The sequence below is a fragment of the Hippoglossus stenolepis genome, chromosome 7 (genome assembly GCF_022539355.2).
Source record: "Hippoglossus stenolepis isolate QCI-W04-F060 chromosome 7, HSTE1.2, whole genome shotgun sequence".
NCBI lineage: Eukaryota > Metazoa > Chordata > Actinopteri > Pleuronectiformes > Pleuronectidae > Hippoglossus > Hippoglossus stenolepis.
This window is the reverse complement of record NC_061489.1, coordinates 11,472,567-11,489,929: the sequence shown is the minus strand read 5'-3', so window position 1 is coordinate 11,489,929 and position 17,363 is coordinate 11,472,567. Positions and strand designations below refer to the sequence as shown.

Below are 17,363 nucleotides of genomic sequence, written 5' to 3'. Positions count from 1 at the left end.
GCTGCCACAGCTGTCGTCATGCTTGCGTCCAGCTCTGATAAACGCTGCTTAGTGTGAGTCACCCCTTCATTCGGCCTACATCCCTCTGTTTACCTCCGTCACTTATTCCTTCCTCAAGGTGTCTGTGTGAATCAGAGCGTCTCCACCTCCACTAAACGACACAGACGCCACAAATATCTGCGTCTGTCGTGGATCGGTCCGTTATGTGGATCGTCACAGAGCGTGTGGCTGTAGCTCCATGTCGACCAGTTATTTATTACTGCACGACACCTGCACATTTACTCTTAAAAGCTGCATTTCAGTGGAATATTTCTTGTGGAATATTTCTTGAATCATAGAGAGAAGAGTGAGAAGAAGATAAACTTTTATTTCTTCCCATACGAGTCATAATTTGTACAAATATAGGCAGAATACTCTGAATATAAAAGATAAAAATATAAATGTGTGAATAGAAAATACTCGGTGTGTTTTTGTTGTAATGCTGCCACCCAGTGGCTGGTTAGAGAAACTTCAGGCACACAGCTCTGTTTGTTGAGGCCACAGAGAATGGACTTTGAGATGAGTAGAGGTCAGCTCTGGTCAAAATAACCTGATGATCATTGATAAATGACTAGTTACATGTCATCACTGGGATGTTAGTAAATCCTACACACCTCCCACGACCTGAGCCCACTTTTTTTTTTTAACCCCTTCAGTTCTTTTCGGGCTGCATCTTTGAAAAGGTTACACATTGGAGGAGGCCAGACACGGGGCGTCTGGCGAGGAGAAGAAGTCACGGAAGCCCTCTTCGGACAGGTGTCCGTACTCGTTGTTGTAGAAGGTCTGTCCTGACAGCTGGCTGAAGAACTTGGGACGGTGCCTGGCGCCGCTGCTTCGGCCCAGGGAGCCATGGGAGGCCGTCAGAGGCTCCGTGCTGCTGCTGCTGCCCATACGACTGGGGACAGAACAAAGTAAAAAGCTCATTGGAATGTGATATTTGTCATCTGGGACAAAAAAGGCATGATCACATCCCCCCTGTGCTTGACTCCTAAAACTGGCTATCAGTTTAAATTTGATTTAAAATTTTTAAATGGCCTTGCTCCCAAATACCTTTCAGATTTATTGACCTGGTAGGTTTCCTCTCCACTGCTAAGATCCACAGATGGAGCCCTAGTGGTTACTCCCAGGACTTGAGACAAAGAGTGACTAAGCCTTTTCCTTCAGAGACCTCATATTATGGAACTTGTTTCTCATTGAACTTTGACAGACTAATTCTCAAGTGCCTTTTAAATCTTTTAGAAGGATGCAGTATGTCAGGAAAACATTCAATTTTGGTGTGGATCCAGATTAGGGGGCGGATCCAGGAATATTTTTTCACTTTCTTTAACAGTGCGAGACATGATGACAAAGAGAATAATTCCTGGATCTTGATGAAACATCGGGTACATTTAGAGGACTGATGTCTTTGAGTGTGTGAAACCAGCTTGATTGAATTTAAAGGGACTGTTGGGCCTTAGTGTTATTCTAGCTCTCATTGATCTTCCTATAAAGCATCTAGCATTGTTTTTCTTCATAAATAAAGTTAATTCTTCTTCACATTATTATCATTAATATTGTTAAAAATATGTAAGTGAATAATTCAGTTATAGGATAGTATAGAATTTTCCAGTTTAAGAAGCCGGTTTGTTTAAGCTTTTACGTAGAACGTTTCTTTTTGACTCATACTGTAAGTGGCGAGTTCTATTACTTGTAATTCTTAAAACGGATCCTGTGGGTTTTAATGACTCAGACTTATTCATGCAGAAATCAAGACTCCCCTCATGCTCACATCATTTGCAAGTCTGCTGTAGTTTCACTGTGACTGACTCAACCCTACATTTTTCCGAGAAGTAGAGAATGGTTATTTTCTCCAAATTGACTTGGAAGCATGTGGAGCATCTATGAAAAATAGTCTAATATACCAGACAGAGCCGACACAGTGGGTGATAAGTGTGTAACAGTCTCACACTGTCACTAGACGAGAGGCTGCATATCTCCTGAGTGTTCCACAGTAAAATGGATCATTGCAAGAATAACCTTTTGGAGGCGGCGATTCTCTCAAATTCCTCGGAGGCCAGAACCATCCCGCTGTCCGTCTGGTTATCCTGGGAGGAGACAAACAGTTTGACATCATGTGAACGGAACAACCTTTAGTCGACCCCACCGCTAATTCGGGCAATTATCTGAGGGGAAGTCCAGCGCGTTCAGAAAATGTCACCAGCCGGTTTCACATTTTCCACAAGTGATGAGAAGATTACCTGAGGAGCTTTATGTGGGTGCATCTCCAGGGGCGACTCTTCAAACGTCTTCACTCTGGGCTGGCAGTTTGTAGAGGGTCCCACAAACACACAGCCGGCAAAGGGCACGCAGTTATAATACCTGGTCAGGAAGATTATCAGATCAATACACGACAGAGCATCCTGCTGGCGTCCGAATGCCAAGAGACAGATGAGAAGAAAACCTGGACTCTTTCAAAACTTCAGAAAAATATGATGCAGTCAAGTAGAAAGCAGTATGTTTTTCTGTAGATTAGTTTTTTAGTATAAATAAATAAAGATGATTTTAGCTGTGGGACTTTCTTCATCAAACTTACTCCTGTGTGAGGGACTTTCTCTTCCTCACAAATGAATTATCTGTAAAGTCATTTTCTGAAACTATTCAGTACACAGGATACACAGCAACATTTAAAAATATTACAAAAACCCATCAAGATTACAGATCACATTTTCCACCCCAAATTTAGACCTGACAGTGAACTTCATTCTAAACAACCATTTATTTTCCATGTGCTGAATATCTTTTACTTTTCGATTCATAACTTACTTGAAACCTACAGAATAAAGCCTGTAAGAAACTGAGCCTATAAGTTGCTCTGTGAGGGAACGTCAGAGGAAACAGAGAGCGAGAGGTTGGATTTGGTGCAAAGAGGGATTTCTTCGAAAAAACAGAGCTGTGATGGTTTTACGGAGCAAAGAGTTTTTATCACCACACCACAAGGTAGATTTAGAAGCTGGTCTCATAGAGAGAGACAGAGGGAGATTATTTTCCGGGAAACAACTGTGCAACTGTCATCGCATTCATATCGCTGACACAGGCGCATGGAATCACCTTTTTTCTACAAAGTCTAACCACAGACTGTGTATAAAGATGGTCGACATGTCTCCACTTCCTCCCACGATCTAGAAATGAAGCTAAAATATCCCAGATAAAAAACACCGCCATTTGGAGCCAGAGTCTGGGCCTTAGCGGGAACCCCGCAAATACACGCGCTCGACCAATCGTGAGTCAGTCTCGGCTGTCAATCATGACATTTCACCCAGTTTTTATAGCATCAGATAACTAATTAAAAACAAACTTACTGGAGAAACCAGCACTTGAGCAAACATCAGTGTGATAAGCACCTAAAATGACACAAACCATCTTTATTCGACATGTTCTTTGACTTTTTTAGTTGGCCCACGTCCTATCCGTTAACATGGAGGAGGCGGGATATATGACCAATATTGCGGCCAGCCACGCTTTGGCTTCACTTTTGCAGAGCCGTCATGTCGTCCCTCTTTATACACGGTCTCTGAGTCTAACCTACTTTAAAGCACTGAGAAGGAGACTGAATAATAACAGCAAGAGGCTTATTAATACAAATTCTGTTGGGGTCCTGGGCCTTTAAGGAAAAGATAGGAGAATATATTAGTACCTGGTGGGTAGAGTGTTGCAGGCCATTCTCAGCTCCTCTTCAGACGGAGGCCGTGACGACGCCTGTGAGAATCCATCATCCTCTGAGCTCTGTGAGTGATTCAGGGGGATGTAGTCCTTCTCATCCTGAAGAGAAGGCCGAGAAGATTTAGATAAACCTCTTTACAGAGCTTTAAAAAAAGAAATGATTTTGTTCTGATGAATGTGTGCGCAGCAGTGAACTTGCAGGTAGACTGTTGTCCTGCAGCAGGTCTCCCAGGATCTGCATCAGAGCAGGGAAGGTCGGCCTCTCTTTGGGTTCACCATGCCAGCAGGCCAGCATGATGCCATATCTACCAGCAGAGGGCAGCACCATCACAACATGGACAACACAGGAAGCCCTCAACTTCCCTGATCAGTAAAATACCGGAATGTTTGATCAAACTTTATGAGCTCAAGTGAATTAAATGGACTCAGGGCAACAAATCTTTGTTTGACAGGAAAAGAAATGAGACAACGAAAAAATTAAAATGTGTGCCTACATTTCAGGGGAGGCGGTCTCTGGTGATCGCATCCTGACGCCATCTTTTAATCGTTTGCAGAAATCCTCGTCAATCTGTACCCCCGGGTACGGAGACGCACCTGCAGGTGGACAAAAAAGAAGATGAGGCCTTGGGCAAGGTGTCAGACTGTCAGGGATGGTAAAAGCAAGTTGATGTTCTTGGATAAAAGGCGATGATGATTCACTCTGCTTCTAAAAGTCAACAAAGAATAAGTCCCAAATTGCTTTTGGCAGGAAGAGAGAGACATTTAAACAGCGACTCCAGAGGAGCCTGCACCGAAAGTCTGCTCCTTTAAATGACTTTCTTAAAAGATGAATGTCCGGGCTTTGATTTTGTCATTACCCAGTGAAAAGATTTCCCAGAGGAGAACTCCAAAGGACCACACGTCACTCTGGCTGGTGTACACCTTGTCGAAGATGCTCTCCGGAGCCATCCACTTTAAAGGCAGCCGAGCCTGAGCATTAAAACAGCAGACGGGGTGTTAGGAGACGGTTACGTAAGCAGGAATGACACCTGCCTTTAAATGTTGTGACTATGTGGGTGGTTTAAAAGAACAACAACAACAAAAGTAGGAGTTTGATGTTTCCCCGCAGTAAACGGAGATGGATGATAAACCTGTGTGGATGCCGTACATTGCCTTTCCTGACGTAGTCGGGGTCTTTGTATATGTCTCTGGCCAGGCCAAAGTCACAGATCTTCACGATGTTGTTCTCAGACAGGAGAATGTTCCGGGCGGCCAGGTCTCTGTGGATACACTGTGGAAACACACACAACCACACATACCTCATAACCCTGCAGACAGGTTTGTGTGTGTCTGAGCGTTTGCAGGATTGCATGGATGCATTGTTTCCTAAAGAGTGATTTACAGATATGATTTGGAGCAAGTAATTAACAAATTAGAAGTTTTCATAATTACTTGCCTTAAAATCTGTGTGTGTGTGTGTGTGTGTGTGTCTGTGTGTCCTGTGTCCCTGTGCCAGTTGGTGACTGGGACTGGACTGTCTCAGCTCTGTGGAGTCGCTGCAGGAGACCTGACATCATTCACAAATCTGTCACGTAAACGCGCCTTACGGGGGCCAGACAGTCAGCTTACAGCGTCCCGTCAGCTTCCTTTATTTAGCTGCTTTAGCTTTGACTATTTGAATTTCCATTATTCATCACACACAGACAGACTGCGGCTGAATATGGATATAAATAATCACCTCATGAATTTAATAAATAAATAAAGCTAATTTCAGAATATGCACTAAATGTAATTACCCTCATCAAAGGACCTGATGAGACGTGAAGCAAGTTCATATTTTACTTTGTTTCAAAGTTGTATCCATCTATCTATCTATCTATCAATCTATCTATCTATCTATCTATCTATCTATCTATCTATCTATCTATCTATCTATCTATCTATCTATCTATCTATCTATCCCTATCTAATTCTATCTCTATCGATCAATCTATCTATATATATATCTATCTGTATATAAATCTAACCGTTTTAATTAACATTAAATTAATTTCAATTAATAACAACATTGAGAAGTTATAACGCAATGTTACTTGAGTTTATTGCTTTGTGAGGACCATTTTGTGCATAGTGAGGACAAGATTTATGTGTGTGTGTGTGTGTGTGTGTTTGTGTGTAGGTTGGGTTTTGGAAGCTGATTTAGAGAAGCAGAGTCAGGTGCTTATTCTCTGTACTTTGATCACAATGACCGACCTCTTTCACATTGTCTTTGGATGCACTGTTATTCTAGAATTATAGATATGGCCGTTGAATTGAATTGAATTGAATCTATAATTATGACGTTTGAATACAACCTAATTTAATCTAGTAATGAGTTTAACGTGGTGCCGACAACTGAGAGTTGTTCCACAGTTTTGCCGTTGTGAGTAGCTTCTTTCCGCGGAGCATTGCATTGTGGGTCTATAATGGCAATTAACAACACATCAGCAATTTACCAAATTTTCCTGCAACATAAAATGCCAAATAATGACCCTTGATGTTAATTACAACAGCTTTTCAGAATGCCCCCTTTTATTTTGAATTTTGAAAGTGTTATGTGGGTGTGAGCGAATGTTAATGTGAGCGAATATCCGCAGATTATCTTTTCTGTTTATACATCGATTCTAATCTTTCTTTATATCTCTCATTCATTTGTTTCTATGTAGTTGAGCATATGAGTTTAGATTAAAGAGAAAAAAAATGCTAATTCCTTGAAAATCTTGAGGAATCAACCCTCTTTTTCATCACACACAAAGAAACTGTGAAATCCTGGAGTGATTTTCAAAACCTGCTTCGATGTCGTATAGAAAGAGTAAAGTGTTGCACAGCTTCTTGTTATAAATGGTCACGTGACTAACTAAGAGAGCGCTGAGAAGCTGCATGACGTAGGTCACAACCTCCTGCCTCTGCTGCCGACCCCCGCTGCAATTCACCACAGCTCATTCACACTCTGCCTGTATAACGCTGACAATTAACCTTTCTGGAGGCCAAGAAGTCCATCCCACGAGCCACCTGGAAACTGTAGCAAATGAGATCTTCTATCGTCAGAGGAGTCTTCCACAAGTCCTCCACTGGAGAGAGGAGCAGAGAGGCAGACATGAAGCCACATTTATGACCTAATCATACGTGATATAGTTGACTGCTGTGTCACTTACTTTTCTCCCCAGCAGGAATCTGACCCGACGTGTTGGATGACGGAGGCTGTGGACTTGTGGGAGTAGTGGGGGAGGGCGGAGAAGGCGGCTGATGAGCTCTTTGGTCCATTTGACCCGCCTCGATCATCCGTCTCACCTGGCTTTGGGTTTTTGGAGAGCGATCCTGAAAGTAGGAACAAGAGAATGGAGCTGCAAATTCACACGTGCACTGAAGTCCAAATCTTTTCCTGAAATTATTGGGAGGGGCTGCATGTGAGAACTCAAATGTCTGAGTCAGTTGCTCTCGACATTTTATGGAACTTTTCCTGCCAGCCCCTGAGTAAAATGTCCAGAAAATGAGTCCATGTGAGAATACAGACAACCAGATTTGAGAGCCGATGCCGGTGTTGAGCTGCTGTAAACACAAAATACGTTTGTACGGATTGTTTACATCAAGTTGTGCCTCTTGTATCCTCTACCCAGGTGCCCCCTCGTCCCCTGTCTGATGTTCCAGACATTCCACGTTGCGTTCTTCATATGAAAAAAGACAAACTCCATACAAAGCCCAGATCTTATTCTCTGGACATTTTCCTAAGTTCATGTCTGAAAATGGGTCACGGCTTAAAAAGAGTTATTAAGAGTGTTGCTCAATAAAAGAAAGACTAAAGCGGAAAAAAGATTATTTCTGAAGGTTAAGCTGCAGACACATGATCACAGCAGAACAAATATAAAAGAAGTTGCGTCAGTGTTTTCGTACCCTGTATGGGAGGAAGAACTCTCTCTTGGCTCGCAGGAAGTTGGACAGGTTCCCATACTTGCAGTATTCCACTACCACCATCAGTGGACCTGGTGAGACAGACAGTTTGAATAGCTACAGATTTCCTATCTAATCATAACAGTAGGTACAAGACTGTTTGTAAAGATGGACAAAATTATGGCTCCTCAAAAGTGAAGCCAAAGTGTATTGTTCGCCCCCTGGTGGCTGGTTGCAGTATAGGTCATAAATCGCGCCATTTCCATGTTAGTAGATGGGACGTGGACCAAACTAAAAGGTCTCTTATCACACTGATGTATGTCCAAGTGCAATTTTTTTCAGTAAATTTGGTTTTAATCAGTTATTTGATGCTATAAGAACGGATTGAAACATCATGGTTAACAGTTAAGACTGACTCCTGATTGGTCAAGCCCGTGTATCCGGCTCGATCCTCGGGTTGCTACTGCACACACGGGATCCGGGATATTTAGACATCATTGGAGGAAGCGGAGACGTGTCGTTCATCTTTACATACAATTTGTGACAGTAACAATATGTGTATATAATAATTCTACAATTCATTTCCCACATTTCTCATTATTATTTTCTAACTTGATAAAACACATTAACATGATTTCTGCCTCTTGTCGAGGAGCTCCTTTATTCTCTCACTCCATATTCAAAGTCATGGGGCAGGGCTGCGTCCTTTAAGCACTTCCTGTCTGAGATTATCTGCCTGGCTGCTTTAGTTTAAGGTAAACAGCATAAACATTTTCAGATGTACACCCTTCACAAATGTGCCGTATGGGTCAGATGGATGTGTGGACCAAGAGGGGACAAAGAGGCAGCTGTTGTACTTTCACATGTGGTTTGCTGTTAAAAAGAGAAGTTGTGTGAAAGCTGCAGGGGGGCAGACGAAAAGATGTAAACACTTCATTAAAAAGGAATTCGCTGTGAAGTAACAACGGAGCCAGCAGCACCGCTCAGAGGAGGTCAGACTGCAGGTGAACGTCTCTTCAAAAAAAAAACAACGGTGCAACATTCCCTGAAGTTTTATTTGAATCACAACAACATGTTTTTCAAAGCAGAATAACTGCAGGGACAAAGGAGAAAGATAGAAGCAGTAACGGTGACAAGAAGAACATAAACCGTACTGTAGTTATTTTTCAAGGTGTACACGTGGTACACTGACTGTGTTTAAGGGAAGTCCAATATTCTGACCTTATTCTCAATAGGACATTATTCCGATTCTGATGTTTACATGAGTTGCTAATAGAATATTTCGTTCATATTCCAGAGCGTAGTCTGACTCTGACTCATGTCAACATTTCATCCCTCTATTTGTTTACGCTCAAACCCAGAGCATATGTCGTCAAGCAGTCGGTTACTGTTTGTAAGTTGCTGGCTGCAGGAGATGTCATAAACCCTGCCTCCCCTATGTTAGTGGATGGGACATGAGCCAATCTAAAAAGTCAGAGTACAGATTTTTCTCAAAGTGGTTCCTGTTATTTTAGGTAGTTCTTATCACTGTGATGTTTATTTAATTGTTCAAGGTTTCCAGTAGGTTTGGTTTTAATTCGTTATTTGATGCTGTACACAACAAGGTGAAAAGTCATGATTGACAGCTGAGCTTGACTTGTGATTGGTCGACCGGGACCTTGCTGCCATGGCTCCATCCCCCGATCGCTACAGACTCTGGCTCACTCTGGATACATTTTAGCTTCTTTTCTGGATAGTGCAAGGAAGTGGAGACGCGTCCTTCATCTTTAAATACTGTGATTTAGGCATAATGCAACTAAGTCTTAATCTGAATATTGCTTATTATTGGGTCAAGGTAATCTGTTTATATTCAGAAAGATTCTTAATCGGATTAATAACAGAATATTGGTGTCCATGTAAACGTGTCTACTGACATTCTGCAGCCACTGACCAGAGCAATAGACGACACTAATAACTGCGACCACACTGTGAAAACTTGGAACACAGATAAACTGTGATCTGCGTGAGTGCGTTTACTCACCGCTAGGTTTGGTGCAGGCTCCCAACAGGTTCACTACATTCAGATGATTTCCAATGTGAATCAATATCTTCAACTCTGACATCAAGGCCTTGTGCTCGCTTGCTGTGGATCCATCTGAAACACGTGCACACACAGTCAAATATTATGCATTAAATATATCTCATTGTTTACTTTTTACATGTGTTTTTATGATGACACATCGAGTCGTACGCTCCACATACTGCACTGAGCTGTTTACTCTGATCAAGATCATCTTCACGTCGGTGCAGCAGCGGCTTCTCCTGCGGTTTCTCATAATACACAGTTTGAACAGCACAAAGACAAATCTCACCCTTCAGCATCTTGACAGCCACTGTGTCCAAACTGTTGCTCTTGCTGATGCCGTGGATTGATGCTTCAATTACTTTCCCGAAAGCTCCGTGGCCTAAAACTTTTCCTATGTCAGGAAAAAGAACATCAAAAATATATATTCAATGCAGGCTTGCTTTTTTTGGGTCTCACTGGGAAACACAAATGGCTGCAACGGTTGCAAAATGTAAATGCATCTGGAATCCATATACACAAGGGACAGGAATTATAACCTGAATTGCAGCAAAACGTGTTCCCATAAGTCGGAGTTGTGGAACAGATGCTTTTCCTCAGGGCATTTAAAAGAAAGCTGTGCTGGGAATGAGCACATATTTAACATTAGCACTTTACTTGGCAGCACTTTGCCATGCTGGATGCGATCCAGCCTCATGCCATTAAGGATTCTGGAAATGGAAAAGTAATTTGGTTTCATCAATCTATTCGCTCTCCTCCACGCCCTGATATTTCTTCACACACACGCCTCCTCCCTCCCTCTCTTTATCCAACCATCCTTCAATCCATCCCCTCAATTTCTCCCACTCGCCCCCGTCGCTCACCCAGTCGCAGTCGGTCTCTGGAGATCTCCCACTGCGAGGAATCGTATGGCAGGTATTCACACTGCTCGTCCAGAGGCACCTCCCCCGGGTCCATGATGATGGACAGATAGCCCGTCTTTATGTCTGCAGGGTTGACCTGCATTACACAGAGAGAGGGAATAGAGTGAGAGTGATGGTGATGACAGGTGATGACTGTTGGGCTGAACTGGGAGTGAGCCGGAAATAATTTATAAGTAGGTGGATGCATGGCACAAAAATAAAATCATGAATGTGAGCAAGGAAAGAAGAAAAGGTCAGATGGGCAAAGGAAATGTAGAAGTAGACACTAAAAGAAAGAGATGCTGTGAGCCAGAGGAGAATCTCTAAATTAATTTGATGATGATGATGCCACCCAGTGAATTTTTTGACAAGTGGGGAAAAATAAAAAGTCATTTGAGCCTCATTATGGGCTCCGTGTTGTTGTTGGAGCTGATCGCTGTGACAGCGACTAATTGGGCTCATTCCCAGAAGATATCAGGAGCCCTCTCTTCACAGTAAATCACACACCCTCTTCTCTCCGACATCAAACAGGTTGTGTTCAAACGCTGACAGACGGGTTGTGGGCCAGAGGTTAAAGTGTCGCCATCATAGTCTGACAGTTTTTCTCACAAACATAAAAAGACAAGCACAGAAAGCACAAGTGGCCTTTTTCTGACCCGTTTCACGTTGCAGAAAATGACGATGAGCAAGGCCCAGAAGAAAACAGCGATGACTCCGGTTCCGATGAGGATCACGATCTCCACGTTGGCCTTGTCACTGGAACCTTGACACAGAAAAAATAACTTAAGTCATTTATAAAAGCAAAATAATAATAATAACAGAAACCATTGTGTGGAATCTTTCTGTAGGAGCTATCAGGATTTGTCAGTTTTGGGCTAATTTTGGATTTGATTTTTAAATACCTGGGGTCCTGTATCAGAAACCATGCTCTCTCTTTTATCATATCACTCATTACCGACTGTAGGGGGTGCTGTATCACAAACTATTGCTGCAGTCTTTTTCTCGCAGATGAAATCTTTAGGTTACATCAATATGATAAAAAGACCTTTATTGGGCTTTCTTTGTGAAACCACATCCAGCGAACCTCTTTAATTATCTACTCTGCATGAGAGATATGGCAGCAGTGGATGACTTTGATTTCGGGGTGGAGGGACGTCCACGGCAGGAGCACAGAAGCACAAAGGTTACAGCTCCAGTGAAACGTCTGGTGAGAGGTGAATTCCAGACCTGTGCTCTGTGTGTGTGTGTGTGTGTGTGTGTGTGTGTGTGTGTGTGTGTGAGAGAAGTCGTGCGACTGGGGTTTTAAGCCTGAGTGCACTTGAAAAACATGTGAGCGGTGGAGGCATGTGAGCAGATTCAGGTGTTTCTGTCTCTGTATATTTACGTGTCTGAGTGTCCTTCTGTCTGTGTGAAGACCAGTTAGGGAGGACATTATGGAAATGTAGAGTCCCTACTTTCAAACACAAAGGGTTAAGATGCTGAGGTCAGGCGTTTAGTTGTGATGAGTGGGTGTTAGGGTATAGGGGCAAGTGTCAACAAAGATAGAAGTGCAAGCAGTGCATGTGTGTGTGTGTGTGTGTGTGTGTGTGTGTGTGTGTGTGTGTGTGTGTGTGTTTGGTTGTCTCACCGATGACCTTGATGGCGGCTGATGAGTGGACACATCCACGCTGGTTGCAGGCTGTGCAGGTGTAAAGCCCGGCGTCCTCCTCTCGCACCCGCTGGATACTCAGAGTGCGGTTTGCATCCTGCAGCTGGATCCCTGCGAGGAGGCACGGGATGATTAGTAGCACACACACACACATGGACACACAACACACACACACACACAACACACAGCAAACTTCAATGCGCTGTGACTGGCTGCCACCCCTTTTACCTTTCACATCATAAATTCAGCAAGATTTTCAGCGCCGTTTCTAAAATTCTTGTCACAGCTCTGGACGTCACGACAGTTCTCATTTATAATCCCCCCCGTCCCACTCGTCATTCCACACGTCCTAAAGCAACAGCTGTCACTCACACCCATACTGACCACCTCTCCTCCCCCACTCACCCCCTCCTCAGCTCCTTCAGATGTTAAGAGGAGTCGCACACAGAGAAAGCTAATGAGCCGTATCCATCGGCCTGCAGGGTTTTTATGTGTGTGTGTGTGTGTGTGAACATCTGCAGCAAACACAGCCGCACATGTATTCATGTCACTGGTTCTGCATGACATGTTGTATCAACAGTAAGAATGTGTGGGTGAGTTAGTGGGTGGTTGTGTATCTATGTTTGTGTGTGTGTGTGTGTGCTTCTCATTCTATCTTTGTGGGGACCATTTTGATTGAAGACCTTTACAGAGTGAGGACATTTTCAAAAAGCAGTTTGAGGGTTAAGTCTTAGTTAGAATTAGATTACGGCTCGGGTTAGGATAACGGCTGGGGAGTATTAAGTTATCCTAATGACTCCTCCTGCCTTGTCGTCTGACTGGGCAGTTGAAATGCACTGGCCATCGTACGTCAGTCAATAGCTTTCCATCCCCATATCACATACACACCAAATCATATCTCTGACTCTCAGGCTCAGGTCGCTCAGGTTGGATCTGGGGAGTGAGTTGTTCAAGTTTGTGATTTCAGTCCAATCTCCGACGTGTATTTGTGTATTTGAACTGCAGCCGTGATTATTATGCCAATGGGTGTCCTGACTAAGGTAGGAGTACAAGAGTGTGTGTGTGTGTGTGTGTGTGTGTGTGTGTGTGTGTGTGTGTGTGTGTGTGTGTGTGTGTGTGTGTGTGTGTATTGATTGCCATTTATTATCATGGAATTATAACAAAAAAGAAATATGGCAACGTCTGCCAAAACTTGTCGGTATCTTAATTTGAAGCCTTTATTGTTTTATCTGTTCTTTAATCTGATATGAACCCATATTTTTCTGGGAACTGACCTGAACACAATAACCCGATGGGTGGATACGAGTTCTGCTAAATCAAGAACCCGAGGGCCAAACTTTAAGATCAGCATGTGTGCGTGTGTGTGTGTGTGTGTGTGTGTGTGTGCGGCTGCTGGGTTGGCAGGTGGGCGGCTACACTGTTGTGTAAACGCATGTGTCACCTGTGTAGGTGTATTCACGAACCTGACATTTGGTGGAGAGGCTGGTTGTCCTTGAACCAGGAGAGGCGGGGCAGGGGTCTGCCCTCTGCGTCGCACTCCATCCGCAGGGACTCGGTCACATTCACCGTCTGGTTGGTGAGGCTGCGCTTGTACCGAGGGGCCTCCAGGGCTACAGTGAGAGGAAGGGGCCAAAAAGACAGAGATGGAGCAGGGGGAAGGAAGAGGGACATCAACTCACTGACTCGTATGTATGTGATATTTACAGATGGACCTCGCAGGACTGATGAAAGAGCAAGAGTCAAAAAATCCATTTAAAATCTACATCTACGCTTCAGGCACTGATGTGAGCTTTTAAAACACAACATGAATGAAAAATGGATTGTGTTGTGCGTTTCGACCCTACAGCCTCTCAGCCCTGTTTTCTGCTATTCCATATTGAGGCTGCGCAAACACTAGGTGGTCTCTCTCTCCATTATGTGTGGACATGGGTTTGGGGCTGCGTGGGCACTTCTCTTGTGACTGAGTGTATTTTAGAGCCGACAACATTTCAGCCTCAGCTCCTCTGTGAGACTTTTGAGCTTTTCTCTATAATTAGCTGCTGTCAGAGTGACTGTTCTCCATGTGTGTGTCTGTGTCTGGGGCGTTCGTCTCTTTTATCTCTAACCTTTGACAGAGATGTATCTGAAGAGGCACTGTTTCTCCCCGCTGCGCCGGCTCTGAGCCTCGCACACATAATGACCCTCATCTGGCAGCTGCACGGAGGGGATGGTGAAGTCCAGGACCCAGCTGTTGGAGGGCTCCTGGAAGGAGAGCTGGCCGTCAAGTGTGTCGGCGTAGAGATACACGCTCCTGCAGTCCAGCTCCTGGGGCTTGCCCTGCTCGTCCTGCAGGGCCTGGGGGTCGAGGCGGTACCACTGCAGCTGCTCGTAGGTGTAATTGTCAGCGCTGCAGCACAGGGACACTTTCTCCTGCTCCAGGGGGTTCTCTGAGGGCTGGACGTCCATGCTGAAGCCCTCGGGGATGGCTTTGAACATAGAGAGAAGGGCAGGTGAAACAGTTAGGTAAACTTACAACTAAGAGCATGTGCACTGGACATTCATGGCTGGTATTTCTTAAACTGTTGCTTCAACACCTCCCCCTAAATCAGCGGGTGCTAGCCATGCAGGTAGTAAGGGTTTCCTATTCTCACCTTGAGATTTATCCCTGCAATCTAATGGAATAAAAAGCAGGGAAATATTTGTTTGTGGTGCTCAGAGCAGTGGAAAATGACATTTAAAAAAGCCAACAGCTACAATGGCACACATTAGATTTAAATTGGTGGGTTAGACCCTGGACAGGTCACCAGTGTATCACAGGGCCGACATACAGAGACAACCATTCACACCTACGGTCTATTTAGAGTCTCCAATCAACCTAAACTCAATCTGGTACCCAGAGAAAACCAATACATGCACAGGGAGAACATGCAAACAACACCCGAACCAGGAATCCCCTTAACACACGCCTGATTTTATTCATCAAGATCCATGAATCTTTCTTTGCTGAAAAATGCCCCATTTTACAATGTTAAAGCAACTGAAAAAACATTCCTGCATCTCCACCTCTGATCAGGATTGAACCGAAAAACAAATGGACGGGGGTGAAAACATAACATCCTTGGCAGAGGAAACAATAATTACATTGCAGAGTCCCTGATACTCTGGGTAACCTGCACACCAACCTCACTGTGAGCCACTATTTCTTTAGCAGGGGCAGAGATGCCAACTACCGCAGCCCCAACAACATTAATCACAGTGATTTTCATGTTTTTTCTGATACTGAAGTATATTAACCTTCAAAGTTCAAAACTCTGCTGTTGGAGAGATTTAATTTTTTTCATGAATATAGACTAAATAAAAAAACCTTCTAGTTCTAGTTTTACCTGGAGCAGTGGTAGAGGTTTTTTTTAGCTCGGGCTGCAGCATCTGGGCTTATTCAATAATCAATACATGTCCTATTGGGGAAACTACAAGTAATGTTGGGTCTGAATATGTTTGAATCTAATTTTCTAATGCTGTGAGCACCACGAATTCACCTCCATTGTATTGTGGGTGTAGGCAGATATTTCAGACCCTAGACGTATAAATGCATTAGAGGGGGCTTTGAGGGAGCCCCGGCACACTCACTGGTCACATAGAAGTAGATCAGCCGCTCGTCCTTGCCGACTCTGTTCTCGGCAGAGCACTTGTACATGACGGAGACGCTGGCGTTGCGGATCTGAAGCCTGCTCACTATCTGCGGGGTGACAGAGGGTGGATGAGATTTTAATTCATCTGGAAGGAACACGCATGTTTAAAAAAGGAAGAACGGTCGGCTGTCGTGTAATTCTTTGTAAGCTGACACGGAAAATATATTTTGTGCTGACGAGAAGCGAACTCATTCAGGTGTGACTGAAAAAACATCAGGGCTTGTGTGTGTGTGTATGTGTGTATATGTGTGTATATGTGTGTGTGTGTATGTCCTCATGTGGTAATTTGGCAGGCATGTGTATTGCACGTGTGTCTGGGTGTGTTTAGAACCAGTCCCCACAGGAAGTCTGCAGAGGAAGACTGTTCTAAATATTTCTACTGTGGAAATGGCTCTTGATTGACAAATTTTGTTATGGAGCTCAGAATTTGGGACGCTTACATAAAAACATCACAGTTCACGGATGAGTCCACTTACATAAAATATATTTTTATCCAGATTGTGCCCTGATCACATTCTGTCATTCTTTTACAGAAATGCACATCCTACGATCATACATTCATATTCTGATATTATTAATGTTTGAATATGCAAATAAAAAGTAACAGAGACAATCAAATGGCCGCGATGAACCTTTTCTCGCCCATCCACCACTTCCACGGACGTTTCAATAGCCTCGATTTCATTCATTGCGTTTTCCGAGTTAATGTCCTGCCAGTTCTGACAGTCGGCGATCCCGTCACTCCGGCCCTTCCTGTCTCGTCGGACCCTGGAGAGATAGAGAAACGGAGACACACTCGTGACATGTCCCCTCATCGACATGCACAGCAGAGAGCGGGCAGAGGGGGAGAATTCAGAAGCACATCACACCAGACATCCTGGGGTTTTATGAGAAAACAATTTTTCCGCCACTCTCTGAATTGCATTTCACAACCCTGCATCAGCTCACGACCCAAAGCCAAGGCAATTATGCTGTGTCCTGGCAACTAATGGAAAAAACTACAGTATCAACTGTTATTATGAAGATCCTCAGTGGGAGCATCACAGCAGAGCTAATGAAACATGAAATGAAATGTTGTTTCACATTTTTCTCCTAAAGGCATAGCTCAGGTCTATTGGGAGGCCAGGGTCAGTTTCATTTACTCGCTTCATAGTTTACAAGCCGTAGGTATTATCCATAAATAACTCAAATTCATTAACCATATAAATGAAAATTGAATGTCAGAAAAATTGAATGTCAGAAACTATGTTTGATAAAAATGTATTTAACATTTGACCTAGTTTATTTGATTTAGTTTAGCTTAAGTCCCATCCACTAACACGGAGGAACTGGGGTTCATGACTTAAACTGCAGCCAGCCACCAGGGGGCAATCAACTGGTTTCATTTTTGGGGAGCTGTAATGCTATCCATCTTTGGACCAGATGATGCTTTAGCCAAT

General features: G+C 43.7%; 1 protein-coding gene across 1 annotated transcript in view; it reads right to left on the bottom strand.

Annotated features, from left to right (window-relative positions):
* Positions 1–351: 351 nt before the first annotated feature.
* Positions 352–17,363, bottom strand: part of flt4 (fms related receptor tyrosine kinase 4) — a 43,694-nt gene continuing 26,682 nt past the window's right edge. The window contains exons 11-30 of the mRNA XM_035160844.2: positions 16,557–16,692; positions 15,863–15,971; positions 14,362–14,721; positions 13,720–13,866; positions 12,236–12,367; positions 11,265–11,371; positions 10,570–10,705; positions 9,996–10,100; positions 9,665–9,778; positions 7,648–7,736; positions 6,912–7,074; positions 6,733–6,827; positions 4,886–5,008; positions 4,596–4,707; positions 4,233–4,332; positions 3,938–4,043; positions 3,713–3,837; positions 2,277–2,397; positions 2,056–2,123; positions 352–934 (exon numbers count right to left, since the gene is read on the bottom strand). Coding sequence (XP_035016735.2) covers positions 724–934; positions 2,056–2,123; positions 2,277–2,397; positions 3,713–3,837; positions 3,938–4,043; positions 4,233–4,332; positions 4,596–4,707; positions 4,886–5,008; positions 6,733–6,827; positions 6,912–7,074; positions 7,648–7,736; positions 9,665–9,778; positions 9,996–10,100; positions 10,570–10,705; positions 11,265–11,371; positions 12,236–12,367; positions 13,720–13,866; positions 14,362–14,721; positions 15,863–15,971; positions 16,557–16,692 — 2,659 coding nt within the window. The 3' untranslated portion in view covers positions 352–723. The remainder of the gene's footprint in view (positions 935–2,055; positions 2,124–2,276; positions 2,398–3,712; positions 3,838–3,937; positions 4,044–4,232; positions 4,333–4,595; positions 4,708–4,885; positions 5,009–6,732; positions 6,828–6,911; positions 7,075–7,647; positions 7,737–9,664; positions 9,779–9,995; positions 10,101–10,569; positions 10,706–11,264; positions 11,372–12,235; positions 12,368–13,719; positions 13,867–14,361; positions 14,722–15,862; positions 15,972–16,556; positions 16,693–17,363) is intronic.